This window comes from Pipistrellus kuhlii, unplaced genomic scaffold (genome assembly GCF_014108245.1).
Source record: "Pipistrellus kuhlii isolate mPipKuh1 unplaced genomic scaffold, mPipKuh1.p scaffold_m20_p_2, whole genome shotgun sequence".
In the NCBI taxonomy this organism is placed as follows: Eukaryota; Metazoa; Chordata; class Mammalia; order Chiroptera; family Vespertilionidae; genus Pipistrellus; species Pipistrellus kuhlii.
Window position 1 is genome coordinate 46,999,207 of NW_023425515.1, and position 27,660 is coordinate 47,026,866.

The 27,660-nt window shown below is 46.7% G+C and overlaps 1 protein-coding gene across 1 annotated transcript; it reads right to left on the reverse strand.

Moving 5' to 3' along the window:
• Positions 1-683: 683 nt before the first annotated feature.
• NRROS (negative regulator of reactive oxygen species) lies at positions 684-25,918 on the reverse strand. The gene is made up of 3 exons (XM_036448491.2): positions 25,784-25,918; positions 7,133-7,253; positions 684-2,896 (listed from the first exon to the last, which is right to left on the reverse strand). Exons 2-3 carry the CDS (start codon positions 7,238-7,240, stop codon positions 941-943), a joined length of 2,064 nt encoding a protein of 687 aa, XP_036304384.1. The 5' UTR covers positions 7,241-7,253; positions 25,784-25,918; the 3' UTR covers positions 684-940.
• Between the last annotated feature and the right edge of the window lie 1,742 nt (positions 25,919-27,660).

The following is a 27,660-nucleotide window of genomic DNA, read 5'->3' on the forward strand; positions in this document are numbered from 1 at the left end:
CTGCCTTTAATTCATTCATGATTTAATAAGCAGGGATAAAAAGTGCAAGGACAGTGTAAATTCTAAACTGCCAAAAGAGCAAGGGCTGTCTCTTTAACATCTTTTCCCCAGAGAGGAGCACAGAAATTGCTCACTGTTCACTGAGGGAAGGGAAGGAGAGAGGGACGTCGTGAATACAGATATAGGACAACTGCTGAGAAGTTGTTTGGTGTGTGTGTGTGGGGGGGGGGCCTAATCCACACGTAAACAGATTTCACCCCTTTCTGTGTTCCTCTTCACTTCCTCTCAGAACCAGGACGGTGCCTGGTGTTCCGTTTCCTGCACAGATAAACTCAGGGCCCCGTTACTATTCTGGTGGCTTTTCCTTGGAAGCGTCACATTTGCCTGCCAGCAACTCCCGGGATGAGCTCTGCCTGTGGAGGCAACGCAAGCCAAGTCAGGAGGTGACAGTGCTCATCTCTGTTCCCCCAGCTCGGCTCTGAGATTCTGTCTCTTGCTGAACTCCCAGGGCACTGGCTCTCACCCTCCACAGGACACGCTCTTGAAGTCATTTTTGCTATGGGGTGGCACTGAATCGCCACCCTTTCTCACCAGCCCCGTGGGTGCCATCAAGGAAAGGGCACAGAAAAATCACCTACGCGAAACTACCAAGACACATCAAAGAAAGAAAAAGACGCAAGCTGTGATTTTAAGAGTATGTATGAAACATGTTTTTTTATTTGTGTGGCATGTCAATTAATAAATATTTCACCAGGATGATAAGGATGAATCATAACGACAGAGGAAGAACTTGGAGTGACGAAGGAATGGAAACAAGTTACACTTTAATTTAAAGCTTAGTTCCTCAGACGTGTCCTCTGCAGCATCGGATCTTGAAACTTGGCAGAGAATGTGTCTTTGCGAGGACAGACCAGGTTTCTGACCTTGAATGGTAGCCAGGTCAGTATATGGAGGACCAGTGGCAGCGGCTCTTGATGACCTGAAGCAGAGGCTTCTTAAAGGTGAAGAAGGTGATGGTGCAGGCCACCAGCAGGGTGAGGCAGCTGGGGAGGATGAGCACAAGGTACAGCAGGTCCATATTCACCCTCTCCCACTTACAGTCCTGAGGCGTGCCTCTGGGCAGGTCCACCACGCGGTAGATCTTCGAGGACAGGTTGCAAGTGACCATGGCCAAGTCGGAGATGGTGTGCAGGCGCTGCAGGGCCGCCCAGCCCTCCACCCTGCAGCAGTCATACGGGTTCTGACTGAGGTAGATGGTCCGGAGACTTGTCGTGAGCTGCCCAGACACGGCCCCCTGGGGAAGGGCCGTGAGCGAGTTTCTGCGGAGATCCAGGGTCTGCAGGGCCAGGCTGCCCCGGAACCTGGGGAAACTGGTCAAAGCGTTTCCGGACAGATCCAGGTCCCTCAGCTTTACAAACCTGGAGAAGTCCAACTCCGAGAAGCTGGCGCTGAGGCCCACGTCCCTGAGAGACAGGACCTGTAACGTGGGGGCGATATTCCGGAGGGGGGCAGTGCTCCCATTCAGAACCCCCCAGTTTCCAGAAAGGTCTAAGTGGGTGAGGGCCGTGCCCTGGAAGGAGCAGTCTTGTAATGCTCCCAGCGCGCAGCCCTCCAGAGAGAGGCTCCTCAGAGACGCCACGTTCCTGACGTCCACACAGCCGTCCACGCCCGCTGGCTGGGGACAGAGTGAGATCTGATTGTGGCTCATGTCAACTGTAGTGATGTTACCGGCGTCCGCAAAGAGGCCGGCGGGGACACCCAGGAGCTGGTTGGAGCTCAGGTTGAAGGACCGGAGGCTCCGGAGGCAGCCGGGGGCCCCGGGGGCCACGTGCAGCTCCGACAGCTGGTTCTGGCTCAGGTCCAGCTCCAGGAGCGCCCCGGGGGGCTCGTGCTCCCCGATGCGGAGCGTCCCCAGGCAGTTCCGGTTGAGGTTCAGGCGGGAGAGGGAAGGCATTTTCCTGAGAAAGCCCTCGGGCAGGTACTGGAACTGGTTCTGGCTCAGGTCCAGGAAGCGCAGGTCTGCGAGGTCGCTGAAGTCAAACTCCTCCCAGAGGTTAACGGTGGTGATGTTGGTCACGTTGCCGTCGACCAGGAGGAACTGGGCCACCATCTCCTTCGGCGACGAGGCGTTGTACAGGTCCCCGTAGAAGCCCATGCTGTTGTCCCTCAGCAGGAGGGTGTGCAGCTTGCTGGACTGGGGCAGGAGCGGGAAAAACAGCAGCCGGTTGTGGGAGAGGTCCAGCACCTCCAGCTCGAACGCAGCCGCGCCCGCCGAGGCCAGGAACCACTCCAGGTCGTTGTAGCTGGCGTTGAGGGACCGGAGCTGCGTGAGGCTGAAGTCCACGATGCAAGGGAGGTTGTTGTAGGCCAGGTTGAGGTGTCTCAGCCCGGCCAGGCCCTCGAAGGCTCCCCCCTCGATCTCAAAGATGTAGTTCCTCTGCAGATCCAGCTCCCGGAGGTGCCCCAGGCCCTCGAAGACGGAGTCGTCCAGCCTCATGATGGCGTTCCTCGCCAGGGACACGGACTCCAGGGAAGAGAGGTTCTGGAGCATGAGGGCCGCCATGTCTTCCGTCAGGGAGTTCCCGGACAGGTCCAGCCTCCGCAGGGCCCGCAGGCTGTGGAAGGCGGCCGCCGTCTCCCTGTAGCCCTCCGAGAGGGCGTTGTCGGGCAGCGCCAGGCTGCGCAGGCGGGCCTGGCCCAGGAAGGCGTCGCGGCCGATGCGCTCCAGGCGACAGCCGCGCAGGCTGAGGCTCTCCAGGCGCGGGTACAGCTGCAGGGAGTGGTTCCACAGGGTCTTGAGAGGGTTGGCATCTAGGATGAGCGTCTGCGCGTGGGGAGGGAGATCGCTGGGCACCGAAGCCAGATTCTGCTCTCGACAGTCAGCGACTCCATCCACCTAAGGCCCAAAAAACACACGGGTCAGCAGGAGGAGGCCTCGGAGGCAGAGGTTGGGGTACAGAAACTTAGTTCAGTCATCAGACTGTCCCTGCATCTTGGAGGAATGGCTCTAGAGATCATAATTAAAGAAAAGGATCAGCCGAAACCGGTTTGGCTCAGTGGTGGAGCATCGGTCTGTGGACTGAAAGGTCCCGGGTTCGATTCCTGTCAAGGCATGTACCTTGGTTGCGGGCACATCCCCCATAGGGGGTGTGTGGGAGGCAGCTGGTTGATGTTTATCTCTCCTCAACGTTTATAGCTCTCTATCTCTCTCCCTTCCTCTCTGTAAAAAAATCAATAAAATATATTTTTTTTTTAAAAAGAAAAAGAAAAGAAAAGGATCAAACATTGTAGGAAAAAAAGCGGGACTTTTCTTTGTCCTTGACCGTCACACTAAACTAGTCAGCTGGGAGCTGAGTTCCAGGCCTCGTTTAAAACACACAGCAGGTGAGAGAAGATCTGAGCACCTGTCCATCAGGTGCTGAGTGGCAACAATTGTATTTGCACTTTGGTGTTAGCCGTGAGAGGAACTGAGAGCCAGGTCTCTACCTGGATTTGAATCCTGCCTCTGCCATTTGTTTCCATGTGGCTTTGGGCAAATAATTTAAGTCTGACACTTCCTCTGAAAAATGGAGATAAAGGGAACACCTGTGTCAGAGGTCTGCAGTGAGATTAGACAAGAGACGGCAAGGGCCTGACACACAGCGGGTACTGTTAATGCCGCCTGTCACCGCTGCATTGTAATCGCTATCCCATTGCACCTGTGAGTCTGAGGGACACTGCCTAGCAACCGGCAGTGCTGTGGCATCTTCTTTTCCACCACAGAAGTTTGTCTGAACATTCCTCTACATGCGGCCTTGATAAATGTCTCAGCTTAAAAGGACTTCGGAGCTCATCGCCACCCTGGACCACACAGAAAAGCAGAACGTGGTCTGGAGAGAAGTGGAGAGTCAGGGGCAGAGCTGGGACTGGAGCCCGGAGCTCGTCATGCCCAATCCAGTTCTTTCCCTGGATACGGTTCTACCTTGTGCTGCGTAAGGAGGCGGGAGGGATGGAATGACCCTGGTCTCATTGCAGAAGTCACTCAAGCCCCAGGATAAACTCGGCCCAGTGTGTCAGCAATGTGTTACAAGATTGGCAAAAACTATCAGCCACAGGATGTCAATTAGGGGTCTAGGAAAAAAGTGGTAAGTGATAAGAAAGGGTAGTAATGGCCTTCCCTTCGCACAGGTGGGCCCAATCCCCCGGAGCAAGAGGACTGACGGAAAAAGGAGAAAAATCTGATAGAGAAGAAGCAGCACCAGTTTGGAGAGATGACAGACTCAAGTCTGAATCTCAGCTTGGGCCCTGGACAAGGAATTAACCTCTCACAGCCCCAAGTTCTTTATCTGATTATTAAAATAAAAACCTTCTAGTCCTAGCTGGTTTTGCTCAGTGGATAGAGTGTCGGCCTGTGGACTCAAGAGTCCCAGGTTCAATTCCAGTCAGGGGCATGTATCTTGGTTGCCAGCACATCCCGGGTGGGTGCAGGGTGCAGGAGGCAGCTGATCGATGTTTCTCTCTCATCAATGTTTCTAACGCTCCCTCTCCCTTAAAAGTCAATGAAATATATTAAAAAATAAAACCTTCTAATAATTAAAAATTGATATAATATAGAAATATAGAAAATTAAACTCATCAGTAACCTAAGCCTCTTCCTCAAAGAAACACCAATAACCTTTTGTTACCTCTCCTTCTGGACTCTTTTCTAACGATATTATCTACCTTTTCTAAATAATAATAATAATAATAATAATAATAAATTGTTTTTAAATGAGTCTGTACTCTACAAACTGTTTAGTTATCTATTATCTCCCCAATAATATGTAATAGACATATTGCCCCAGCAATAAAATAATTTTGATCATCTTCTGTTTAGCAACTGTCTATGAGTTTGTTACATGAATAGAACAGTGGTTAAGAGCAAGAGTTGTAGAGTCAATGCAACTTGGTTCTAGTTTTTAACCAATGGGTGATCTTGATCTTGTTCCCTAACCAGTTAGGACCTTCATTATTCCACCTGTAAAATTGAAATTATACTTGTAATTTTTTCATAGGGTTTTTTTTTTTCTTAATGAGGATTCACTGTGATTATTTATGTAAAACATTTAACATAGAACTTGGCACATAAATGCTTAATAAATGTTAGCTATAATGATACGTTGTATTTAATCAATTAATTTTATAGAGCATTTGACTTGTTTCTCATTTCCAGATGAATTTGTGAAGTTCTTTCCACACCTTCCCTTTACTCCAAAAATCTTTGGAATTTTTATAAGAATTGCATTTACAATCATGGAGTGATTTGGAGAAGAACTGGCATCTTTGTAAAAGTAGATCTCCCCATGCAGAAACACGATGTATGTCTTTATTTGAGTAAGTGCTGGTCTCCCCCACACTGGGACTCTCTGGAGAATGTTGTGGTTAGGGGCTTTCCAAAGGGGGTAAGACTGTTTTATCACAGCTGTGGAGGCCATGGGCGCCACACCCTGCAATTCCCTGGGGCTCACACGGGGCCATCAGAGCCCAAGAAAACCTCCTCATTTTATTATAACATCACATGGCTAAGGCAAGGAGGGGCAATGGGGCACCTGGACTCCCAAACCCTCCGCCTGTCCCGAGAAGCCACAGGAAAGCCGCTCCTTGAACTCCCTGGAACTGGAGCTGAGTTCCCACTTCTTCCCGCCAGGCTAGGGAGAGTCTAGCCTGAACCTTCAAAGCCTGTCACAGAACTTTATTCCCTCCTCTTTCTATGCCTGGGAACTCCTGAATTAGCTGCTGCGAAGTTCATCTTTCATCGCCTCCGTACGGGAATAATGGAAGTCTGTGTAGCAGAGACTAACAATAATAATAATAATGGATAAAATACATAGCGCTTACCACATTCAAGGCACTGTTCTGAGAGCTTTACGTACATGAACTCATTTAGTCGTCATTACAACCCAGTGCGACGGTATGATTGCTTGGCATTATTAACGCCTCCATCTTTCACAGATGAGGAAACTGAGGCAGAGTGGCCCAATGACACCAGCTGGAAAGTGGTGGGACTGGGGTTTAAACCTGGCCTGGCTCATAACCTCTACCCCACGCTGGCGCATGCTACAGTGTAGTGGTTAGAGGTTACCAAAAGTGGTTAAGAACTATGACCAGCTGGGTTTTTGAGATTCATCAGCCTTAAGAACACATTTTCTAATCTAAGTATTAAACCTGGCATCCAATTAGTCTTCCCAGTGCCTGGGTTATAATAGAGCACAAGGAATGTTTATTAAATGCATGTTTCTCAGGCAGATTTTTACATCCCTGAGTGACAGTCAAAGGGAAAATTTCTAGGAATGTACACAGCTGTTGTACAGGCTGAGAGCCCTGCAGAGAGCAGACCGCAAAAGCTTGGTGTCTGCTTCCTGGATTGCCTTCACCTACGCACGGTCAGGGGTGTTGCTCTGCAGTGCCCGTGGGCAGCATGCTCTTCAGTACAGTGTTTTTTTAAAAAACCCTCATCTGAGGATATCTTTTTAATGATTTTTTTTTTTTTTTTTTTTTTTTTTTTTTTTTTAGAGAGGAAGGAAGAGAGAGAGAAAAAAACACACACATTGATGTGAGAGAAAAATATCAATCAGTTGCCTCCCATATACACCTCCACCAAGGATTGAACCCACAACCTAGGAATCTGTCCTGACCAGAATCGAACCCACAGTCCTGTTGGTGTTTGAGACAACACTCCAACCAATTCAGCCACTTGCCCGGGGCTTCAGTGCAGCTTTTAAAGCAATTGCTATTAACTCAAACATAAACTCTGAGGCAGGGCTTCTTCAGCTGTAATATGCGTTACCGTTATCAGATCCCAATAACATTAGTGGAGCTCAATCATCCAGCTTTTAACACGGTGGTTTTGTTCCCGGTGGCTCACTTAGGCCTGTCTCTGAGGCCTCGTGCCTTCAGGGGGTACGAAAAAGGTGGGGCAGAGCCTTTCCTAGGCATCATCTTAACCTTTGGTTAAAGAGCAGGCTGCACATGGCATCATAGCTAGGGAGGTGAAGAGCAATTCGGATTTATTCATTCCAGCCCTCCCTGATTGATGGCCCATCAGCTTTCCAAATGGACCAAACCTTGTCAGCACAGGAACAGCAGACAACCCAGAGTTTCCGGGAAAACTCACCAGCTTGCAGCACCTTTGGCAAGCAGCTGCGGCTACTCCACTTCGGGTCCTCCATTCCACTGTCAAGAGGTGAAAACCGAGGCAGAGCCAGAGAGCCAATAACTCCATCTCAAGTGCAGCCCTGTGGACAGAGGGCAGGGAAAACACGGTCAGAGAACGACGTCCCAGAGGGCCGCGCTGCACTCTCAGGAGAAGGAGCCAGTTCCCAGTGGTGTCTGGTCATGGAAGCCCATAGCTTCAGGCAGGTGGAAACCCACAGACACTTCACATTAACCCATACTTTCAACCTCTTACTGTAAGAACTCACTTTCATTTTGCCCCTACCATCCGATAGACAGGTGGCTGAACACCGAGTCCAGCAACAGAAGTGAGAAGCAAAAGATTTGAGGTACCTAGAGTTTGTCATGTTTTTTTAGTTCTGTTGAAGTTTTCTTCCCAAAGCTCACATCTGCCAGATGTGTCACCTGAGCTCAATAAATAAGTTTTGAATGAATGAACAGTGAGCTAGAATTGAAATATTAATTGTTGCCTCTGGTCCCATCGACTTACTAATTGGTGACAGGAGGCTTTAGAAAAGAGTAGATCGCATTGGTTAACTCATTTGAATATAGCCCTTTGAAAATAGGACTTTGATATTTTGCCTGGATAAGGGAAAAGCTAAGGGGAAAATGAAAAAGCAATCTTCAGTATAATATGGATTATTGATGAAGTATGATTACCAGCCCTCTTATCATGCCAGTGAACACAGAACAAAAGACATGAGAATGCTTAAAATTACATCTATACCAACAGAATTTTAGAACTAAGAGGAACCATAATGGAAATATAATACATCCTCCACCATCACATTTTTACAGGTGAACACACAAATAATAATGGCTTATTCAAGGTTCAAGATCAACTTAGGACACGGCTGGTAACAGCTGGCAGACCCTCTTCCCTGAGCTCCAGGATGAGAAACCAGACTAATTGCTCTCCCTGCAGGTGCTGTTCGGTTGAATCCTCCTATTGAGAGAGTTTGTAGACCGGTGGGTGGAATCGCCTCCCAGCTCGGCATCTGTCAGAATCGGAGACAAGTGCCTGGCCCCAGCATTCCCGCTGCCCCCCCTCTCCCTGACCTCTGCCTGGGACAGACGCCGGGGCAGCGCTCCCGTCTTCTCCTGGGCCAACAGCGCCAGCACTGACATGAGCCTCCTCACCTGTCCCATGGACCCTTCTGCCTGGCACAGCTCAGCTCTCTAGGGCCCCTTCCTCTTTTCCTTTCTTTGAATGAGTTTGCACAATCTCTAAGGCTAATTTTAACTTCCTGGTTAGATTTGAATACTCACTAGTGAAAACAGACCCACAGGAAGGCTAAGTGAAACCCGGTAAACCAACTCCAACCTTCGCTTCAGGCCAGGCCCGCTCTCCTTACCACAGAGGAGACCTCCAATTCAGAAGAACTCAGAATTCATCATTAACTGGGAATTCTCTTCCCAGACTCTCTCTGCTTCTGCACCTGTGCAGGAATCATCACCTCTGGGCATGTGCAGGGCACAGATGGCAAACACAGAGCCATATGGGCTCCTGTTCTCAGTATCTTCTCAACACACACACACACACACACATACACACACACACCTGCAATCTTGGAATCACTGTTCACTTTGAAATAAGGTTGCTAGACTTAGCAGATTATACTAAAAACAAACAACATTTTAGAATAAATATGTCCCGTGCAATATCTGGGACACACTTATACAAAAAAGAGAGAGAGAGAGAGAGAGAAAAGAAAGAAAATTCATTGTCTATCTGAAATTCATATTTCAATGAGTGTCCTGTATTTCACTGAGAAGAGAAAGGGAGTGGGAACCATGGACCTGCTCCCTCCTCTCCTCTTCACCATCTCTGTTGGATTTGGGATGGGTAGCCCAGCCAGTGTGGCTCAGTGGTTGAGCATGAGCTCTGAATCAGGAGTTTGATTCCCAGTTTGATTCCCAGTCAGAGAACATACCTGGATAGCTGGCTTGATTACCAGTAGTGGGCATGCAGGAGGCAGCCAGTCAATGATTCTCTCTCATCATTGGTAGTTCGTTCTGTCTCTCTCTCTCTCTCTCTCTCTCTCTCTCTCTCTCTCTCTCTCAAATCAATGAAATATATGTTTTTAAAAACATATTCGGGTTGGTATTTGTTGTGACACTGACCCTTCTAGAACAACCAACTCCATACGTTGAAATACTGAATCTAGATGGTGTTCAGGGAAAGAGTGCAGTTTCTTCAGGGAGAATGTAACTCAGACTGGAATGCTAGATAGGCCTGCCACTAATGCCCAGAATGTAATTTTAATTTCTGGGTCAACAAGACAATTTTTAAATTTAAAATATTCTCCTTCTTCCTAAACTCAACCAAACAGCCCAGAAAAACGTTTCTTGTACCCTCTGGGAAACTCCTTCTATCGTGAGCTAGCCTGGGGAGATTATGGAATTTAGAACCAAACAGACCAGGATTTGAATTCTGGCTCCAGTGTTTTTCACTTGTCCTTGAGCAATTCACAGTCTCCTAGACTCAGTTAATCCTTCTAAAAATGCAGACAATAATAGCCATTCAGAGTTTCAATGAGAATCAAATAGCATATGTGAAAGTGCTTTGTTAACTATGAAGGTAACATAACTATATAACATAATTATTGTTTTTTTTAACTGTTTCTTTTTAAAAAAAATATATTTTATTGATTTTTTACAGAAAGGAAGGGAGAGAGATAGAGAGCTAGAAACTTTGATGAGAGAGAAACATTGACCAGCTGCCTCCTGCACACCCCCCCACTGGGGATGTGCCAACTAAGGTACATGCCCTTGACCAGAATCGAACCCGGGACCTTTCAGTCCACAGACCGACGCTCTACCACTGAGCCAAACCAGTTTCGGCTAACATAATTATTATTGACTAGAGGCCCAGTGCACGCAATTCGTGCACAGGTACGGTCCCTAGGCCCGGCCTGCGATCAGAGCCATCTTCCCTGGTTGCCCACAGCTGGCCCCGCCACCCACCTGTGGTTCCCCATTTTCCATCAGGTGATCAGAGCCTGCTGGCCAGCCAGCCAGGAGAAAATACCGAGAGGTCAGCCGTTCCTACCCGTTTGCCAGCCCCGCCCCATCACAGGTCACCCTCTGTGTGTGGGGCAACCTGCAGGGCAGGGGTCTTGGCCTGGCACTGCCCGCATCCCCTACTACCCACCTCTGGTTCCCCATTCACCATGGGCCAATGGGAGCCTGTCAGCAGGGAGGTGGGGGGCTGAGAGGGGGTCAGTGCACCTCATAGTGACTGGTCGAGTGGTCATTCTGGTCATTCTTCCCTTAGGGTCAATTTGCATGTTATCCTTTTATTATATAGGATGAGTTCAGAACACCAGTGAGCTGGTTATGTGTGGCTATTATTCCTAGATACAACCTCCAATGTAATTCAGCAATTACACAAAAAAGAAAAAATAATGAGTAATGTGGCCCTTGCTAGTTTGGCTCAGTGGATAGAGCGTCCATTGAGTTTACTCAGCCTGAAGACTGGTAGGATCCCAGTTTGATTTCAGTCAAGGGCACATACCTGGGTTTCAGGCTCAATCCCTACCGGGTGTGTGCGGGAGACAACTAACCAATGTATCTCTCTCATGTTAATGTTCGTCTCGATCTCCCCCTCCTTCCCACTCACCCTAAAAATCAATAGGAAAATATCCTCAAGTGAGGATTAACAAAATAAATACATAAATAAAATAAAATAACGAGTAATTTGGCTGGAAGAATAAATATGTCATATTAACTGTGTGGAAAATATAAGGGGGGAAATAAAATAAATTTAAAATAATATGAGGGAAGATTGGCTAAGAATTCTACATTACAGCTGAAAGGACCAATCTCAGGCATTTTTGTCTATAAAAAGGCGTCCTCGTACTCAAACTATGGGAATGCTAAGAAGAAACTCTGATCTGAGGGCTAGGTAGAGGGCTCCCGCCGAAAGGGCGGCTGGCTTTGTTTAAAAGAAAAGAGCAGATCCTACCCGGACCCTGGGAGAAAGGAAAGGGCAGCTGGTCAGGGACCACAGAGAACAGATAACAAAAACAGAAACCCCACTCGGTGACCACATCAAACAATCCCTGCTACCAAGAGGTATTCGAAAGCCTCAGGCAAGTAGCTCTGGTCTCTTTGATTCTCAGCAAAAATAAATAAATAAATAAATAAATAAATAAATAAATAAATAAATAAAAAGTGAACTCAACCTCCATCAAATGTTCAAACTTAGCATTTCCCACGGTGAGACCAGCTGCACCCTTGGCCTCCAGGTGCAATCAATGCCTTGGGTAACACAGCTCCATCTCCATACCGTGCCCTAGCCAAAAATGTTTGCCCTGAAGCCTAAAAAAAAAAAAAAAAAATCTAAATGGTGTGTGTGTGTGTGTGTGTGTGTGTGATTATAGGTGAGCAAGAAGCATAATAATCAAGTCGAATGCATGTACCTTGTGTAGATTTTGGGTTTTTAAAAATCTCTAAAAGAAGATTTGAGATAATTGGAGAAATTTACATATGTACTAGCTAAATAATGTCTTTTCAGATGGTATTATATTATCAGGTTATTACTAATTATCTTAAGTATAATAATGTTTTGGTTATATACGAATTGCCCTTAATCTTAGGAAACGTATGCTGAGTATTTAGAGATGAAATTTCATGATTTCTACAATTTATGTAGCCTACTTTCAAATGTAGAGTAAAAAATTGAAGTAAAATATTATCAACTGGTAAATTTAGTATTGTGCTTTTTAATTTTTTCCTATAAATTTGAAACTTTTTAAAATTAAAAAATGAGGAAAATTAAATAATTGTTGGAATTTCTAAAGGGAGAGGGGAACTTATAGTAACCTTTTGTCCTCAGGAGAAGCACACAACCTCACCAACACCTCCACCTCCTCCTCCACTCCCATCCCACCCCCACCCCCACCCTCATCCCACCTCCACCTCCACCTCCACCCCCACCCCTACTCCCACCTCCACCCCCACCTCCACCCCCTCCTCCACCTCCACCCCCACCTCCACCTCCACCCCCGCCTCCTCCTCCACCTCCACCTCCACCTCCACCTCCACCTAGCTGGCAGAATTTTGGGGAAGGACCTCACCAGAGGAAGTCATTTCTTACATGCACCCTATGAATGATCCCAGTGCATAGAGACAAGGGAGAGAATTAGCAGTGGAAATTGGAGCTAAGAGGCACAGATAAAATGGAATTGAAATTTTGCCAGGACTGGTTTGGCTCAACGGATAGAGCATCTGCCTGCAGACTGAAGGGTCCCAGATTCGATTCCAATCAAGGGCATGTACCTGGCTTGCAGGCACATCCCCAGTGGGGAGTGTGCAGGAGGCAGCTGATCGATGTTTCTCTCACATTGATGTTTCTAACTGTCTATCCATCTCCCTTCCTCTCTAAAAAATCAATAAAATATATTTTTTAAAAATGGAATTGAAATTTTGAGAGATCTTGCCTTGAGGAATAGAAGCTATGAGGTAGATACCAAGAAAATAATGAAATAGTCAACCGAGGGCAGAGATCAGAGAAGACGAAAGAGTGACAAGGGGGTGGACCACAAGCTGGAAGAGAGGGTGAGAGAACGAGCGCCTCTCGGGTTCCTGGCGGCTCTCCGAGGGGCCGGGGCCATTTCCCAAGCCCCGTGCTTCCTATGGCAGCACCCCACCACCATCACCGCCCCAGCAGCTGGCCCAAGAGTTGCCAACATAGTGTGCTAAATTTGCACACTCTAAATAATAGCTTTATAAGTGGAAAAACCGGCAGACACCTCTATAATCAAATGATCAAAATTACTAAAGAGGCCTTACTAGGGTATTTGGCAAAATTTGAATACAGATAATGGATGAAATGATAATATCATAGCGATGTTAAAATTCTGGATTTTGATCATTGCACTGTGGTTATGTAAGAGTCTATCTTTGTTCTTAGAAAATATACACTGAATTTTTTAGAGGAAAAGGAGCATGTTGTTTGCAATATTACTAACATTCCAATTTCTCTTCATTCTCATCAGCACTTGCTCTTTTCTGTCGTGTTTATTATAGCCATTTAATGGTTATAAAGTGCTGTCTCTTTGTGGTTTTCATTTGCACTTCCCTAATTAGTAATAATATTGTGCCTTTTTCACATGTTTATTGACCATTTCTATGTATTTTTGGAGAAATGTAAAAAATGTATAATCCAAATATTTCTTCAATTATGATTTTGGAAATACATATAAAAGAAAATGGGGGAAAAAGGTTATAAAATTAAAGAACTAGTTCTATTCTTTGGTCAAAGTAATATCCTATCTAATAAAGAGAGAATATGATAATTGACCATCACGCCCTCACAAAAGATGGCAGTGCCCACAGCCAATAAAGAGGGAATATGCTAATTGACTATTATGCCCTCAAAGATGGTGGCACCCTCAGTCCTGCTGGGGTGGCAGGCATGCAGCATGGCTGGGCCCACCCTCAGGTGGGTCTGGCCACTGCACATGCCTGCCTCCAGGGTCCCCCAGTCCCCTCAGTCCCCCAACTGCCCAGGGCCAGCCTGAGGTACAAGCAAGCCTTAGATGGCAGCTGCCCAGCCATCCAAGGTGGTCCAAAGGTGCAGGCAAGTCTCAGACGGCAGCTTCCCAGCTGCCTATGGCTGCCTGAGGCTCAGATAACCAGGGCCGGCATAGGCTTGCGCTACCAGCAGTGGCAGTAGCAGAGGTGTGATGGGTGCGTTGCCTTCCCCTGATCACCAGGTCACTTCCTGTGCCTGAGGGCTCCCGGACTGTGAGAGGGGGCAGGCTGGGCTGAGGGACCCCTCTCTAGTGCATGAATTTTCATGCACTGGGCCTCTAGTATTCATATATTTTGCAAAGAATCATATTTAAATGGTGGATACATTAAAAAAGAACTTGCAAATTGAAGATTGGGCTGACAGAGCATTTATTTATTTATTTATCCTCACCAGATTATATTTTTATTGATTTTTAGAGAGAGAAACACCCGATGTATGAGAGAAACATCGATGGGTCACCTCCCATACGCACCCTGACCAGGGATCAAACCCACAACCTAGGTGTGCACCCTGATCAGGAATCAAACCAGCAATCTTTTTTTTTTTAATGTATGGGACAACACTCAACCAACTGAGCCACCTGGCCAGGTGAGCATTTAGAATTGTGATGTGTGCACTCAGACCTCATGATTTGCCTCTCTGGCTTTCTCTCTTAATGATGATGTTGTTAAAATATAGACAACAGAATGGCTTTTGACTCCCTGACTCCCAATAACTGTTTCATATCCCACATGAAGGAGAGCAAATTTACACACTTTTTCTGAAGGGCTATTTAGCATAATTTATCAAAGATCTTGACATCATAGGCTACTTTTAATTCAGTAGTTACACGTCTAGAAACATCCTAAGGGATTACAATATATGTAAAAGTATTTTTACAGAAATAATTTCTAATATTCCAACAGCCCACTTCAATGACTGTATTAAGACAAGTTTTAAAAATAATAGAATCTACCTATCATTACTTAAAATATATGTCATTATGAGAGCCTAATAGCCGAAACCGGTTTGGCTCAGTGGATAGAGCATCAGCCTGCGGACTGAGGGGTCCCAGGTTCGATTCCGGTCAAGGGCATGTACCTTGGTTGCGGGCGCGTCCCCAGTGGGGGGTGTGCAAGAGGCAGCTGATTGATGATTCTCTCTCATCAATGTTTCTAACTCTCTATCCCTCTCTCTTCTTCTCTGTGAAAAATCAATAAAATATATTTTTTTTAAATGAGAGCCTAATAAATATTACTGAAACAGAGAACTTCTTATAGGTATTTAGATTGAAATTAATGTGAGTGTGCTTAAAATGATCATGTCTGGAATTATTGGAAGAAAAGATATCATTGCCTAGTAACTAAAATAAGTTTTATTATAGACATTATTTTCTTTTTTTCAGGGTCCAGGGATTTAGATTTGGGGTTGCATGTTCTTAGCCCCCGGAAAGGCAGCGGTAAAAGGTAAAGAAAGAGCCCAGGTTAAGGGGAAAGACAGAACAGGCTAATGACATCCACAACATTTAGCTGAGTGAGCATCTAAAATCCTCAACATTTACTTGGGCACATCACTCGGCTAAAATGGGAATCATAGAGCTTGTATTCAGATGAGCCTTAAAGGAACACTCGAAAGTTGTTTCTGTCATCATTACAGCGCCTTCATCCCCAGCAGATGCTTCAACACACCCAGCGTGGGCGCTCCCTGCTTTGTAAGCCGCTGGTTGTACCTCTGGGTCCCTTGACATTTGCCTCTAGAAGTTGGATCCCTTTTAAATTTGTTGGAATGCTAATTAAGTGTATGTCCCTGAGAATCTGTGTGAGAAAGGACAGTTCTGTTGCAAGTGCCTTTTCTGGCAAATGCCCTGCCAATCAAATGCAGTAACTGACCATCCTCTTGAGAGGAACTGCAGCATAAAGAGGCTACACACCGCTATTGTGGAGGTGAGCGTACGCAGGCCAGAGAGATGAAATGATAGGAACAAGGTGCCACGAGGAATGCCGCCATGTAGGGGCTTCCAAGTGCTGTTCCCACCCCACACCCAGCGTACCTGGTCAGCCAGGGCTTCCCCTTCCCTCCTTGGGCTCATGAGAAGAGTCTCATCTGGGAATATCGGAGGCTGCCTCTTCCTGGAGGGAGGCTGGAGGCCACAGCAGCTCTTCTCCCCTGGGGCTGTCTCCACCACCACTCTGGGCAGCCAACGTGTGAAGTGCCACGCAGAGCACTGCCCTGCTCGAATGAGTCGGCTGCTTTTCCTCTGTGGTCAGGGTCAGCCCTGAGAACCAACAGAGGTCATTCGACTCATTCTGTTCCATGGCCGCGGGCTGCATCTGGCCACAGGTCTATAAAAATGCACCTCTGCTTCCCTGGGGAGGTGACACCTTGCCTGTACGTGGCCGGTGGTAGTTCTGTGGTGTCCCCTTTGCCTATGAGAGACCCACAACCTAACACCTGTGGGTGGGAACCCAACCCATAATGCATTCGTTCCAAACTTCCCGTTTCCTTTCAGTGTCACAGGCGTGTTCTCTCTGGCCACCTCTCTCCGGTTGTGGCCACCGGTGACAATAACGCCGGCCTTGCCAACCTCACTGGGTTGTGTTGAGACCGAGTAAGAGGTGTGTGTGTGTGTGTGGTAAAGCTTTGTCAGTACAAGGAAATGCTGTGGGTTTCATTGGTAAGAAAAGCAGTGTCAGAATTAAAGCAAAGGCAGAGATCCTCTGTGCAAACGGGAGCTGGTGTTGAAATAAATGAAACAGAGCAGGTGCAGTATCTTCCTCCGACTGTAGGAGCTGCAGGATGTGGACCTGGGGGTGTTCAGAGAAGGTGAGACCATGCAGAGCCTGTGGGAGACTATGGCCAAGATGGGGGTTTTAGGCGATAACCTAGGCCAGGTGTCGGCAACCTACAGCTCCAGAGCCGCACGCGGCTCTTTTGAAGCTTTACCGCGGCTCCGACACCTTGCAAGCCTGTGTGAAAACGAAGGTAACGTCTTACAGCCCTGATGTGCTGACACTGTGCACTGAGGTTCAGGAGCAAAAATCCCATTAATCAGGTAAATTAAATATTTTAATTAGCTATTAATTCGCAAAAATATATTTTACATTGTTAAGTGCAAAAGTCCTTTTTTTCTTCAGATTGACAGCTAACTGCACGATCCGGTATATAGCATTAAGGTAAGAAACAATATATGCAGGGTTATATTTGTTTTAAATGTCGCAATGGTTTTGCGGCTCCCAGGTTTTTTCCTTCGGAAACGGGTCCAAGTGGCTCTTTATGTCTTAAAGGTTGCAGACCCCTGACCTAGGCTTATTGCCCAGATGGAATATATCACCACTGCACCCTAAATCTTGGTCCTCTTGAGAAAGAGCACACCTGAGAAATGAAATGTATTCCTGGTTACTGACCAGCTAAATGGGATAGTATTCAAGCTCCCAGATTGCGTTCCCGGCTCATAATTATAATAGCTAATGTTTATGGACTGCTCATCTTGGGATAACTGCTATGTTCAATGCTCTAGTCTATATATATTAGGGTCCTCACAAAACCCTAGCAGGTAATTTCTATCATCCCCATCTTACAGGTAGTAAATTGAGTCTCGCAAAGGTTTAGGCCATAGAGCTAGAGAGCATGTCAAAGCAGCAATTTAAACTTAGCCTGTGGTTGAGTCCAGCAAAGTTCAACCTCAATACCACAAGCCCCAGCCACCCTGGGATGCTGGCTGTACTTGACTGAAAATCATGCATTTTCACACACTGATGCCTCTGTGGGAAAGGGCCTTTTCCTGGACTTCTCCACCTGTCTGACTCCTACTCATCCTTCAAGGCCCAGTGCATATGTTTCCTCCTCATCACATCCTAACGGTTCAATAACGCATACATTATGCTAATATATTATAGATGTAGTTCCAATTGATTTTTAGAGAGAGAAAGGCAGGGGAGGGAGAAACATTGATTTGTTGTTCCACTTATTGGTGTATTCATTCATTGCTTCTTTTATGTTGTTCCACTTACTGGTGTATTCATTCTGGTCGGGGATTGAACCCACAACCTTGGTGTATTGGGATGACTAAGCTGCCCAGCCACAGCTTGAAGATTTTTTTAATTATTATTTGATTTCTATGTTTGTGAAAATTAATATGAGCAGCTCCTGTCAGTAATTTAACTTTCCTCCTTTTCATTATAAAATATGTTAGCATATAGGAAAGTTGAAAGAATTTGACAATGATCACTCATATACCCACCACCTAGATTCTACTCTTCGATTAAAAAAAAAAAAAGAAGAAGAATTTTACTGACTTTAGAGAGAGGAATGGAGAGAGAAAGAGAGAAATATCAATCGGCTGTTTCCTATACTTGACTCTACCAGGGATTGAATCTGCAGCCTAGGCATGTGCCCTGACCAGAAACCAAACCCGCCACCCTTTGGTGTCCAAAATGATACTCCAACCAACTGAGCCACACCAGCCAAGACGACTATTAACTTTTTACTAGTTTTTGTCATATATCTATCCTTCTACCCTTTTATCCATCCTTCAATCCATCTTATTTTTAAAAATATATATATTTTATTGATTTTTTTTTACAGAGAGGAAGGGAGAGAGACAGAGAGTTAGAAACATCGATGAGAGAGAACCATCAACCTCACTGGGGATGTGCCCGCAACCAATGCACATGCCCTTGACCGGAATCGAGCCTGGGACCCCTCAGTCCTCAGGCCAATGCTCTATACACTGAGCCAAACTGGTTTTGGCAAATCCACCTTATTTTTGATGCATTTCAAAATAGAATGCAGTCATCAATACACTCCCCTGTAAGGATCGAATAGAAACATCTTCCCATCATCCTGAAGTCTGTCTCCTCCTAATTTCCCATTTCTCAATGCTAGCCATGCCCTCTGGACCCCCTCTCCCCATGACAGCTCTCCCAGGTTGCCGACAGGGAGTGAGCGCACTCTCTGAGTTCCCCAGAATGCATACCAAGTGATTTAATTTAAAAGTTCTTGCCCTCGCTGGTTTGGCTCTGTGGATAGAGTGTCAGCCTATGGATTGAAGGGTCCTGGATTCAATTCCAGTCAAGGGCACATGCCTAGGTATCAGGCTTGATCCCCAGCAGGAGGCATGCAGGAGGCAGCTGATTAATGATTCTCTCTCATCTTTAATGTTTCTCTCTCTCTCTCCCTCTCCCTTTCTCTCTGAAATCAATAAAAATATATATATATATGCATATATAAAATAAAATAAAATAATTTTAAAAGTTCCTATGTTTTCAATCTTCTGGATCAATATAATTAATTTAATCTCAACTTAATTGAAATTGCAAAGTCAGGTATTTTATTTGGGAAAATGTTTATGTCTTATAAAAAAAAGAATTTGATAATCACTATCTTTAAAAAAACAAAAACAAAAACATGTTTTATTGATTTTCCACAGAGAGGAAGGGAGAGAGGTAGAGAGCTAGAAACATCTATGAGAGAGAAACATCGACCAGCTGCCTCCTGCACACTCCCCACTGGGGATGTGCCCACAACCAATGTATATGTCCTTGACCGGAATCGAACTCGGGACCCTTCAGTCCGCAGACCGACACTTTATCCACTGAAACCAAACCAGTTTCAGCGATAATCACTATCTTACTATTCTCAGAAGGAAATCAGTTCATACTGAAGTGTAAATGACTGATATCCTTTTTCATGCATTATACTTTAATGGTTTTTTATATAATAATTATGAAAAATAATAAAATTTCATGGTATAGTTTCAGAACAGTAGGGGAGATAAATTTGCCCTTTCAAAAATCCCTCAAATTATATTGGCAACATGGCTATTCTAAGGCTGATTTTTTTCTTCTTAAATCTTATTTGAATTCACAGAAGAATATCCCTTCTTAACCCCCAAATAATGATTTTTTAGGAAATCCTTGAATGAATCCAAGGTAATTGGATTATAACTTAATGCTATTGCTTAATAAAAATAGCACTTGAGGTTGCAAAGGCTTTTTACAAACATTTGATCTCATATCCTAAATAATAAAGAGGTAATATGCAAATTGACCATCATGTCCTCACAAGACGGTTGCCTACAACCAGGCCGGCAGGGGGGTTAGTGAGGGACAACTAAACGACTGAACAAGCAGGCTTCATGGGGAAACCAGGCCAGCAGGGGGATTAGTGAGAGACAACCAAATGACTGAACAACAGGCTGTATGGGACGACCAGGCCAGCAGAGGAGGTGGGGGGAGGTTAGGGGCAACCAGACTGGCAGAGGGGAGCAGTTGGGGGCTATCAGGCTGACAGGGCGGGGGGGGGGGGGCAGTAAGGGGTGACTAGGCAGGCTGGCAGGTGAGTGATTAAGAGCCAGCAGTCCAGGATTGTGAGAGGGATGTCCGATTGCCTGTTTAAGTCTGATTCCTCATAACACTTCTACAGGGTAGGCATTATTCTCTCCATTTAAAAATTTTTAAATTGATTTTAGAGAGGAAGGGAAAAAGGGAAACATTGACTGGCTACCTCCACACATGCCCAACTTGGGTCAAACCCGAAACCTGGGTATGGAGCCTGACCGGGAATCAAATCCACCACCTTCTGGTGTATGGGACAATGCTCCAGCCAACTGAGCCACACCAGCCCAGGCTATCTCCATTTTTTTAAATTAAGGTAAAATATACATATAATTTACCAATTTAATGCCTTTCCAGGAGCATTAAGTAAATTCACATTGCCATTCAATCTCTCTGTTACCCATCTCCAGTGGTTTTCATCATCCCAAACTGAAGTTCTGTTAAATGTAATTACCCATTCTTCCCTTGCTTCAGCTTCTGGTAACCACTATGCTTTCTTCCCTATATACAATATTTGCCTGTTCTAGGCACCTCATTTAAGAAGAATCAAGTAAGTGGAATCATTAACATCTGTCCTTTTGTGTCTGGCTTATTTAATTTAGCACTATGTTTTCAAAGCCATTCCATTGTATAACATATATCAGAATTTCATTTCTTTTATATGGCTGAATAGCATTCCATCGTAAGTATACACCACATTTTGTTTATCCATTCTCCATCAATGGACAGTTGGGTTGTTTCCACCTTTTAAATATATATATATAGTATTGATTTCAGAGAGGAGGGGGGAGGTTAGGGAGAGATAAAAACATCAATGATGAGAGAGAATCATTGATCTTCTGCATGCCCCACACTGGGGATCGAGCCTGCAACCTGGGCATGTGCCCTGACTGGGAATTGAACCGTGATCTCCTGGTTCTTAGGTTGATGCTCAACCACTGAGCCATGACAGCTGGGCATGTTTCTACCTTTTGATCTTGGTAAGTAATGCTGCTATGAACATTAGCGTACAAACATCTATGCTCTAGTCCCTGCTTATTATCTCTGTTTTACAGATAAGAAACCCAAGACTCAAAAAAGCCAGAGTGAATTGCTCAAGTCTCATAGTTTGTAGACAGTGAAGCCAAAACCAATTCTGAGTTCTGGCCCAGGTGGGAAGTGCTCAATGTGAACCTGTCTGAGAGGAATATACATTGAATGAATGTTCAGCTGGATTGCATAGATAAGTATTTAATGGTAAACAGCTACCCCATGAATCCCACCACAGCGGCCTAGCCACTGTCTTGGAACTCTCAAGGCTCCCACCATGATCCAGCAACCCAGGACCCTGCTGCTAACGATGATGTCCATTCTGATTGGTCAGTGCCTGTATCATGTGGTGTCTGACATTCTAAGTAGCACCCCTGGGTGTTCATGGGTTCGTGATCTCTGCGGGGATGAGGCAACCTATTGACACCAGGGATTGTACTTATGACAAAGATGAGGATCTTTAGAGGTTCTGCAAAAGAAACCAGAAAGCCTAAAAAACAGAGGATATAGAAGGGAATAAGAAGTCAGTATTATTAGCTAAGATGGAAGCTTAGGAACCCGAGGAAGGATGCAAGAACCTAGAACAAGAGAAAGGTCATTGGGGGAGGCCATGAGGAAGTCACGGGGTACCAGGGGGCAGTAATAAGGAGACCATTAACATGTCTGAGGCTGAAGCAGTGGCCCAGGGCTAGTCAGGGAAAGACTCATTTGCCCTTGACCCTGCAGGCTGAGGGAGGGACTTCAGCCTTGGCGTCTGGTGGGACCATTGAGAGGAGACACTGGAAAGGCAGGAGAGACCTAAGGGATTGTGGCTGGTCCAGGAGAGGACAGAAGGAGAGATCGGGAGGAGCCAGTGTCCAGCCTGATGTTGAAGGTGGAGCGACATGAGGTTACCGAAGAACACGACGTGCACTCTCAGGTGAGCTGCTCCTGGTCACTTTGGGTGCTGGCGGCCTCACTCACTTTCTGCTGGAGAAGAGCCAGGGTGAATAGATAGAGCCGCAGACGCCATCTCCTGAAGTCCCTGCCCCTTCCTTCCTTCCTTCCTTCCTTCCTTCCTTCCTTCCTTCCTTCCTTCCTTCCTTCCTTCCTTTCTTTCTTTCTTTCTTTCTTTCTTTCTTTCTTTCTTTCTTTCTTTCTTTCTTTCTTTCTTTCTTTCTTTCTTTCTTGGCAGCAGTAAGCAGTGTGGGCCCATGGCACGGCCCCTGACTAAGGCAGCCTTCTCGGTTGTGTGTGGAATCGCTATGTCCTCAGGGCTTTGTAGCTACATTTCGCCCATTACTGGTCCCAGCCTGCTCTTCTTGCCCACCTCGATGGTGAGAACCACGAGAGTATCTACTTCCTCCTTTATTCCCGTTGTTCGGTCTTGAAACTTCTCATGCATTAAAGTGAGAAGACACATGTGGTCTGCTCTCAGCACCTGACTCCATTTGCTCTGGAAATCAGTTGGTTTTGCCTACCCACATTCATTTCTCCTTCTGGTGACAATTCCTTAACTCCCCTTTGAGGAAATCACCAGTTTCTTTCTTTATTATTTTAATTTTTAAAAAATATTTTTTTTATTAATTTCAGAGAGGAAGGGTTAGAGATAGAAACATCAATGATGAGAGAGAATCACTGATCGGCTGCCTCCTGAATGCCCCACACTGGGGATCGAATCCAGCAACCCAGGCATGTGCCCCTGACTGGAATCGAACCCAGGAAGGTCCCTTCAGTCCGCAGGTTGGCGCTCTATCCACTGAGCCAAACCAGCTGGGGCTATTATTTTAATTTTTAATTGTGGTAAAATAGACTTAACATAAAATTTACCATCTTGCCAAAACCGGTTTGGCTCAGTGGATAGAGTGTCATCGGCCTGTGGACTGAAAGGTCCCAGGTTCGATTCTGGTCAGGGGCATGTACCTTGATTGCGGGCACACCCCCAGTGGGGGGGGGGGGTGTGTGTGCAAGAGGAAGCTGATCGATGATTCTCCCTCGTTGATGTTTCTAACTCTCTATCCCTCTCTCTTCCTCTTTGTAAAAAAATCAATAAAATGTATTTTAAAAAATAACATTTACCATCTTAAGCACTTTAGGTGTAGAGCACAGTAGTACTAAGTGCATTGACATTGTCATGCAATCAACCCCCTTGTTTTCTGAAGAAGCTCACGGTCAGTTGAGTTTGAGCTTCACCCCTGTGAACAAGCGGGGGCCCATCAGAGCCTCCTGTTCCCTAACCACAGTGGCTGGTTTATAACGGGTTCACGAAGCCAAGCCCTGGAGAATCAATCCAAGGAGTGTTCTAGGACTTTTGGGAAAGAAGGTTTTCTCTTCCTGCTTCAGATGCCACACTGGTGACAAGTAAGCTTGGAGCAGCAGGCACCCATCTTTGCCACCAGCTTCAGGACCTGCCTGATAATGAAGCCAGAACAGAGGAAGGCAACACTGAGGAATGGGGACAGATGGGTTCCTAGTGATGGTTAAGCACCTGGATTTAGCCACGCCTGAAGCTTTTTTCCATAGACTTTTTGGTTCTTTGGAACAATAAGTTTACTTTTTTCTATCTTTTTTTTCCTGAAGCCAAGCTTATTGGGTTTTTGTCATTTGTAACTAAAAGACCCCTAAACTCAGATTTACACTTACTTGTGAGGCTTGGTAAGATATAAGTATCATTGTCCTTTTTTTTTTTTTTTTAAAGAAATTTTATTGATTTTTTTACAGAAAGGAAGAGAGAGGGATAGAAAGCCAGAAACATTGATGATAGAGAAACATTGATTAACTGCCTCCTGCACACCCCCTTCTGGAGATGTGCCCGCAACCAAGGTACATGCTCTTGACCAGAATCGAACCCGGGACCTTTCAGTCCGCAGGCCTACGCTCTATCCACTGAGCCAAACCAGTTTTGGCTTATTGTCCTTTTTTCCCTCTCCTTAACTCCCTCAGCTTTCAGAGATCATCCCTTAACCTAACCCAGAGCGTCCCACACAGTGAGCCAGGACAAGTGTGCAGCGATGAAGTTGAGAAAGAATAGTTTTGGGAGGGGAGGGAAGTGCATATAATAAAGACATTTTACTAAAGGCAAAAAAGTATCTGTCGCTAGTGTGTGGACACATCAGTGAGCATCGCTGAGCACACAGCCAGCCTGCCCTGAGAGAGGTGATGTTTCTCAGTCACGGTCAAAAGCCTCCCCTCCCCTCACTATGTGGTTACACTGTGGATCTGAGGTGTAACCCAATGCAGGTTACAATCAGTCCTGGCGTCACTCTTCCATGGCAGAGACGACCAGAGATCAGAGATCAGAGACAGCCAGGTCAGTGCCGTCCTAGCTTGGGCCCAGGACAGAGACACCAGGAGCCGCCATCTGTTTGGGAGGCTCTGCTCTCTCGGAGGACGGACTGAAACACTATGTGGGATCAGGTTTCTATGGGTTTTCATGGAGTTTCATGAGATTACTCCCCATTAGATGAAAGCAACCTCTTTGTGAAACAGGTTTTTTGTTTCTTGTTTCTTTTTTACCTAACGGCAGGAGCTGAGCTGGGTTTTGTTTGTTTTTTTGTTTTTTGTTTTTTGGTGTGTGTATGTGTGTGTGTGTGTGAGAGTGTATGTAAGTGTGTGTGTGTGTGTGTGTGTGTGTGTGTGTGTGTGTTTTCTGGGCCCATAATTCTATAATTCCCTCTAGGAACTCTCTGACATACCTGTTAAAACCTCTGGGGTGTGTGAGGCAAATAAATAATTCTCAGGGCTGTGAAACCCACAGAAACAGTCTGTGCGGTGCCAACAGTGGGGAAAGGAGCACAGAAGACCAGCTTCATAAATTCAAACCATTTCTACTGTCCAAGCTCCCCACAGGCTGTCCCCACTCCCAAGGTTCCCTTCGCCTCTCCTGGAAGGGCACCACCCCAGAGCAGCCTGTCCGGGGCTCCCTCCCCAGGTCACGCCTCAGGCTCTTTGAGAAGCAGCCACGGTTGGGCACGTGGTCACCGTGTCTCAGGCACCCAGTGAGCGGGCCCCCATCCTGAAGGCGGTACAGAGCCAGGGCCGAGCCAGTGGCTCCTCACGTATGCCAGCTCCTGAGTACATGGGAGTATGTGCCGAATCCTCCAGAATCCAGCCCACAGGGAGGCCGTGAGGAAGAGCACTGGGCAAAGATCAGGAAGGCCTGGCATCTGGCCTCCCTCTGAGACTCATTAGCCAGTGAATTTCCCAAGGACACTGTGTAGCCGAGGGGCTCTGCCTGCGTCCTTCCCAGCTCTGTTCCCAGCCCCAGAGCAGGCCTGCGCGGGGAAGACACCGGTGAGGGTGTGCTGCTGTCAGTGAGTATCAGGGTCTCCATCTATGGCTCGTGGGGCAGGAAAGAAGATCCCAGCACCCCCACATGCTGAGTGCTCACAGTAGTCATCTTACTGCACCCACCCATCCAATCCAGGAGGGAGCATGCTTGCTCCCATTCTGCAGATGAAGACACTGAGGCTTGGGAAGGCCAGTCATCCAACTCTCACGCCAGGAATTGGAAGCCCTTGTTGGCTCCCCTACCCCACACCACCTTGTTCTGTGCCCAGCGCTCCTTAGGGACGCAAATCCCACCTACCCCGAGCTGTTAGCCCCTGCGCCGGGCACAGCAGCGGCGGGGCTCGGATGCAGCAAGCAGCCACCTCCCCGGCAGCCCCGGCCGTGGGCCCTGCTCGCCCGCCTCACACAGGGGACAGCCCGCCGCGCGGGAGATACTCACGGCTCCCGCAGGCCCAGGCGGCTCCTCCGGGCGCATCCTCTCCCGGGGCTCCGGCCTCCTCGACAGCAGCCCCGCGCAGGGCTGGGCTGCCTCCTCTCTCCGGAGCATCAGATTATTTTAGCTCTTGCGGAAGGAACTGACGGAAACTGAAGTCACATGGAGAGCGCGCTGCTCTGCAACTCAGCACTCACAGCAGCGACCAGGCATCGGAGAAGGAACTGCCCCCTCCTGGGGCGGGTGGGGAGGGGGGAGGGAGAGGGCAGCTGGGTTAGCGGAGAAGGAGGGTAGGTATTGGTGATGGACCCCCAGCAGTGCTAGCCGAGGCTCCCAGGGCTTTCTTGCCCTGGAGATTTTGAGCTAGAGGCCCCTGTCTGTGAGCTCTGCTGACTCAAAAAAACCCTCTCCTCCGAGGTTATGTCCGAGCATCACGCTGGTGCAGACTTCGGAAATTCCACTTGAGACAAAGTCCAGCTCCTGGAAGAGCCATCCGACCAGCCGATCTTTACTAACAATCTCCCTCTCTGGGTCCAGCACATCACACACAGAAAAAGAAATGGAAGCTGCTTTGCGGTGGACGGCAGAGAGCCCTGAGCTTAGTGATCAGGGACTGGATAAACCTGTGTACCTGCTGTGTACAAAACCCCCTGCCAGCTCTCTCCAAGAAAAAATTTTTTTTAAATCGAATTAATGATAGCTACTATCAAAAGGCGGCCGGGCACTATGCTAAGAACGCTATCTGCATTATCTCATAGCTTGTACGCTCCAGCAGCTAACAATCCAGTGGAGAAGGTAACGTGGACAGTCAGCCGCGTGCTGAATGAGGACAAGGTGATCGGAGGGTCAAAGAAGGGGTCTCCAGGGCTGCTCTCTCCCATCAGATCGGGGGCGGGAGGGGGGTAATCCAAGGGTCCTGGAGGGCTGGTTCACATCTCTTATTGCCTGTTAACCTACGAAGCTTTATTCAATATATATTTATTCAATAAAGTGTTTCCCAAAGTGTGGTCCGTGTACCCCCAGGGGTACAGGAAGAGTTTGGTGGGGGTACACGTTGCACCGGAGTTTGGTGGGGATATGCACTGCACCGTGCTTAGCTGCGCCTAATTCTATGTTCTCATGAGCATGAGGGGTACTCAGCATTATGAAAATTATAGACGGGGTACACATATGTCAAAAGTTAGGGAAACACTGCTGGCATTATTGCCCTGGGCATAGCCATCCTAGAGAGGAGCAAGTACTCCTGGCTCCAAACATCCAGCACGTTGTCTACCCTACCCACTCCTTATCACAAGCAACTCCACTTTTTTTTTTTAATTAAGACATCTATATATATATATATATATATATATATATATATATATATAAAATTTATTTTTTACAGAGAAGAAGGGAGAGGGATAGGGAGTTAGAAACATTGATGAGAGAGAAACATCAATTAGCTGCCTCCCGCACACCTCCTACTGGGGATGTGCCCGCAACCAGGTGCATGCCCTTGACCAGAATCAAACCTGGGACCCTTCAGGCCTCAGGCCCACACTCTATCCACTGAGCCAAACCGGTTAGGGCACAATTTCACTCTTGTATGTTTTATACATTGAGGTTCTCTGTAGAATTTCTTTTGAGAAAGGCAGCTACTACCCTAAAAAACAAAACAACAACAAAAAAACACACAAACAAAAACGTAGGAAACCAGTTATCTTGATGAATGTGTGGGGATGAGCCAGTTTGTTGGCACAGAGCACCAGTGACTCCCCTGCTAGCAGCAGGCTGGCTCGGCAGGGAGGACCTAAGACTTGCAGCCAAAACCAATGTTGATTTACAACTCGTGCCAGCGAGGCTGTAACCCTGACCGCACAGTTCAGGATTTTCCAACCTGGTGG

Bases quoted from the DNA above. Each gene is read 5' to 3' on its own strand.
- NRROS (XM_036448491.2), bottom strand. From the start codon at position 7,240: ATGGAGTTATTGGCTCTCTGGCTCTGCCTCGGTTTTCACCTCTTGACA. The intron at 2,897-7,132 runs GTGAGTTTTCCC...TTTGGGCCTTAG, and splicing joins GCCAAAGGTGCTGCAAGCTG to GTGGATGGAGTCGCTGACTG.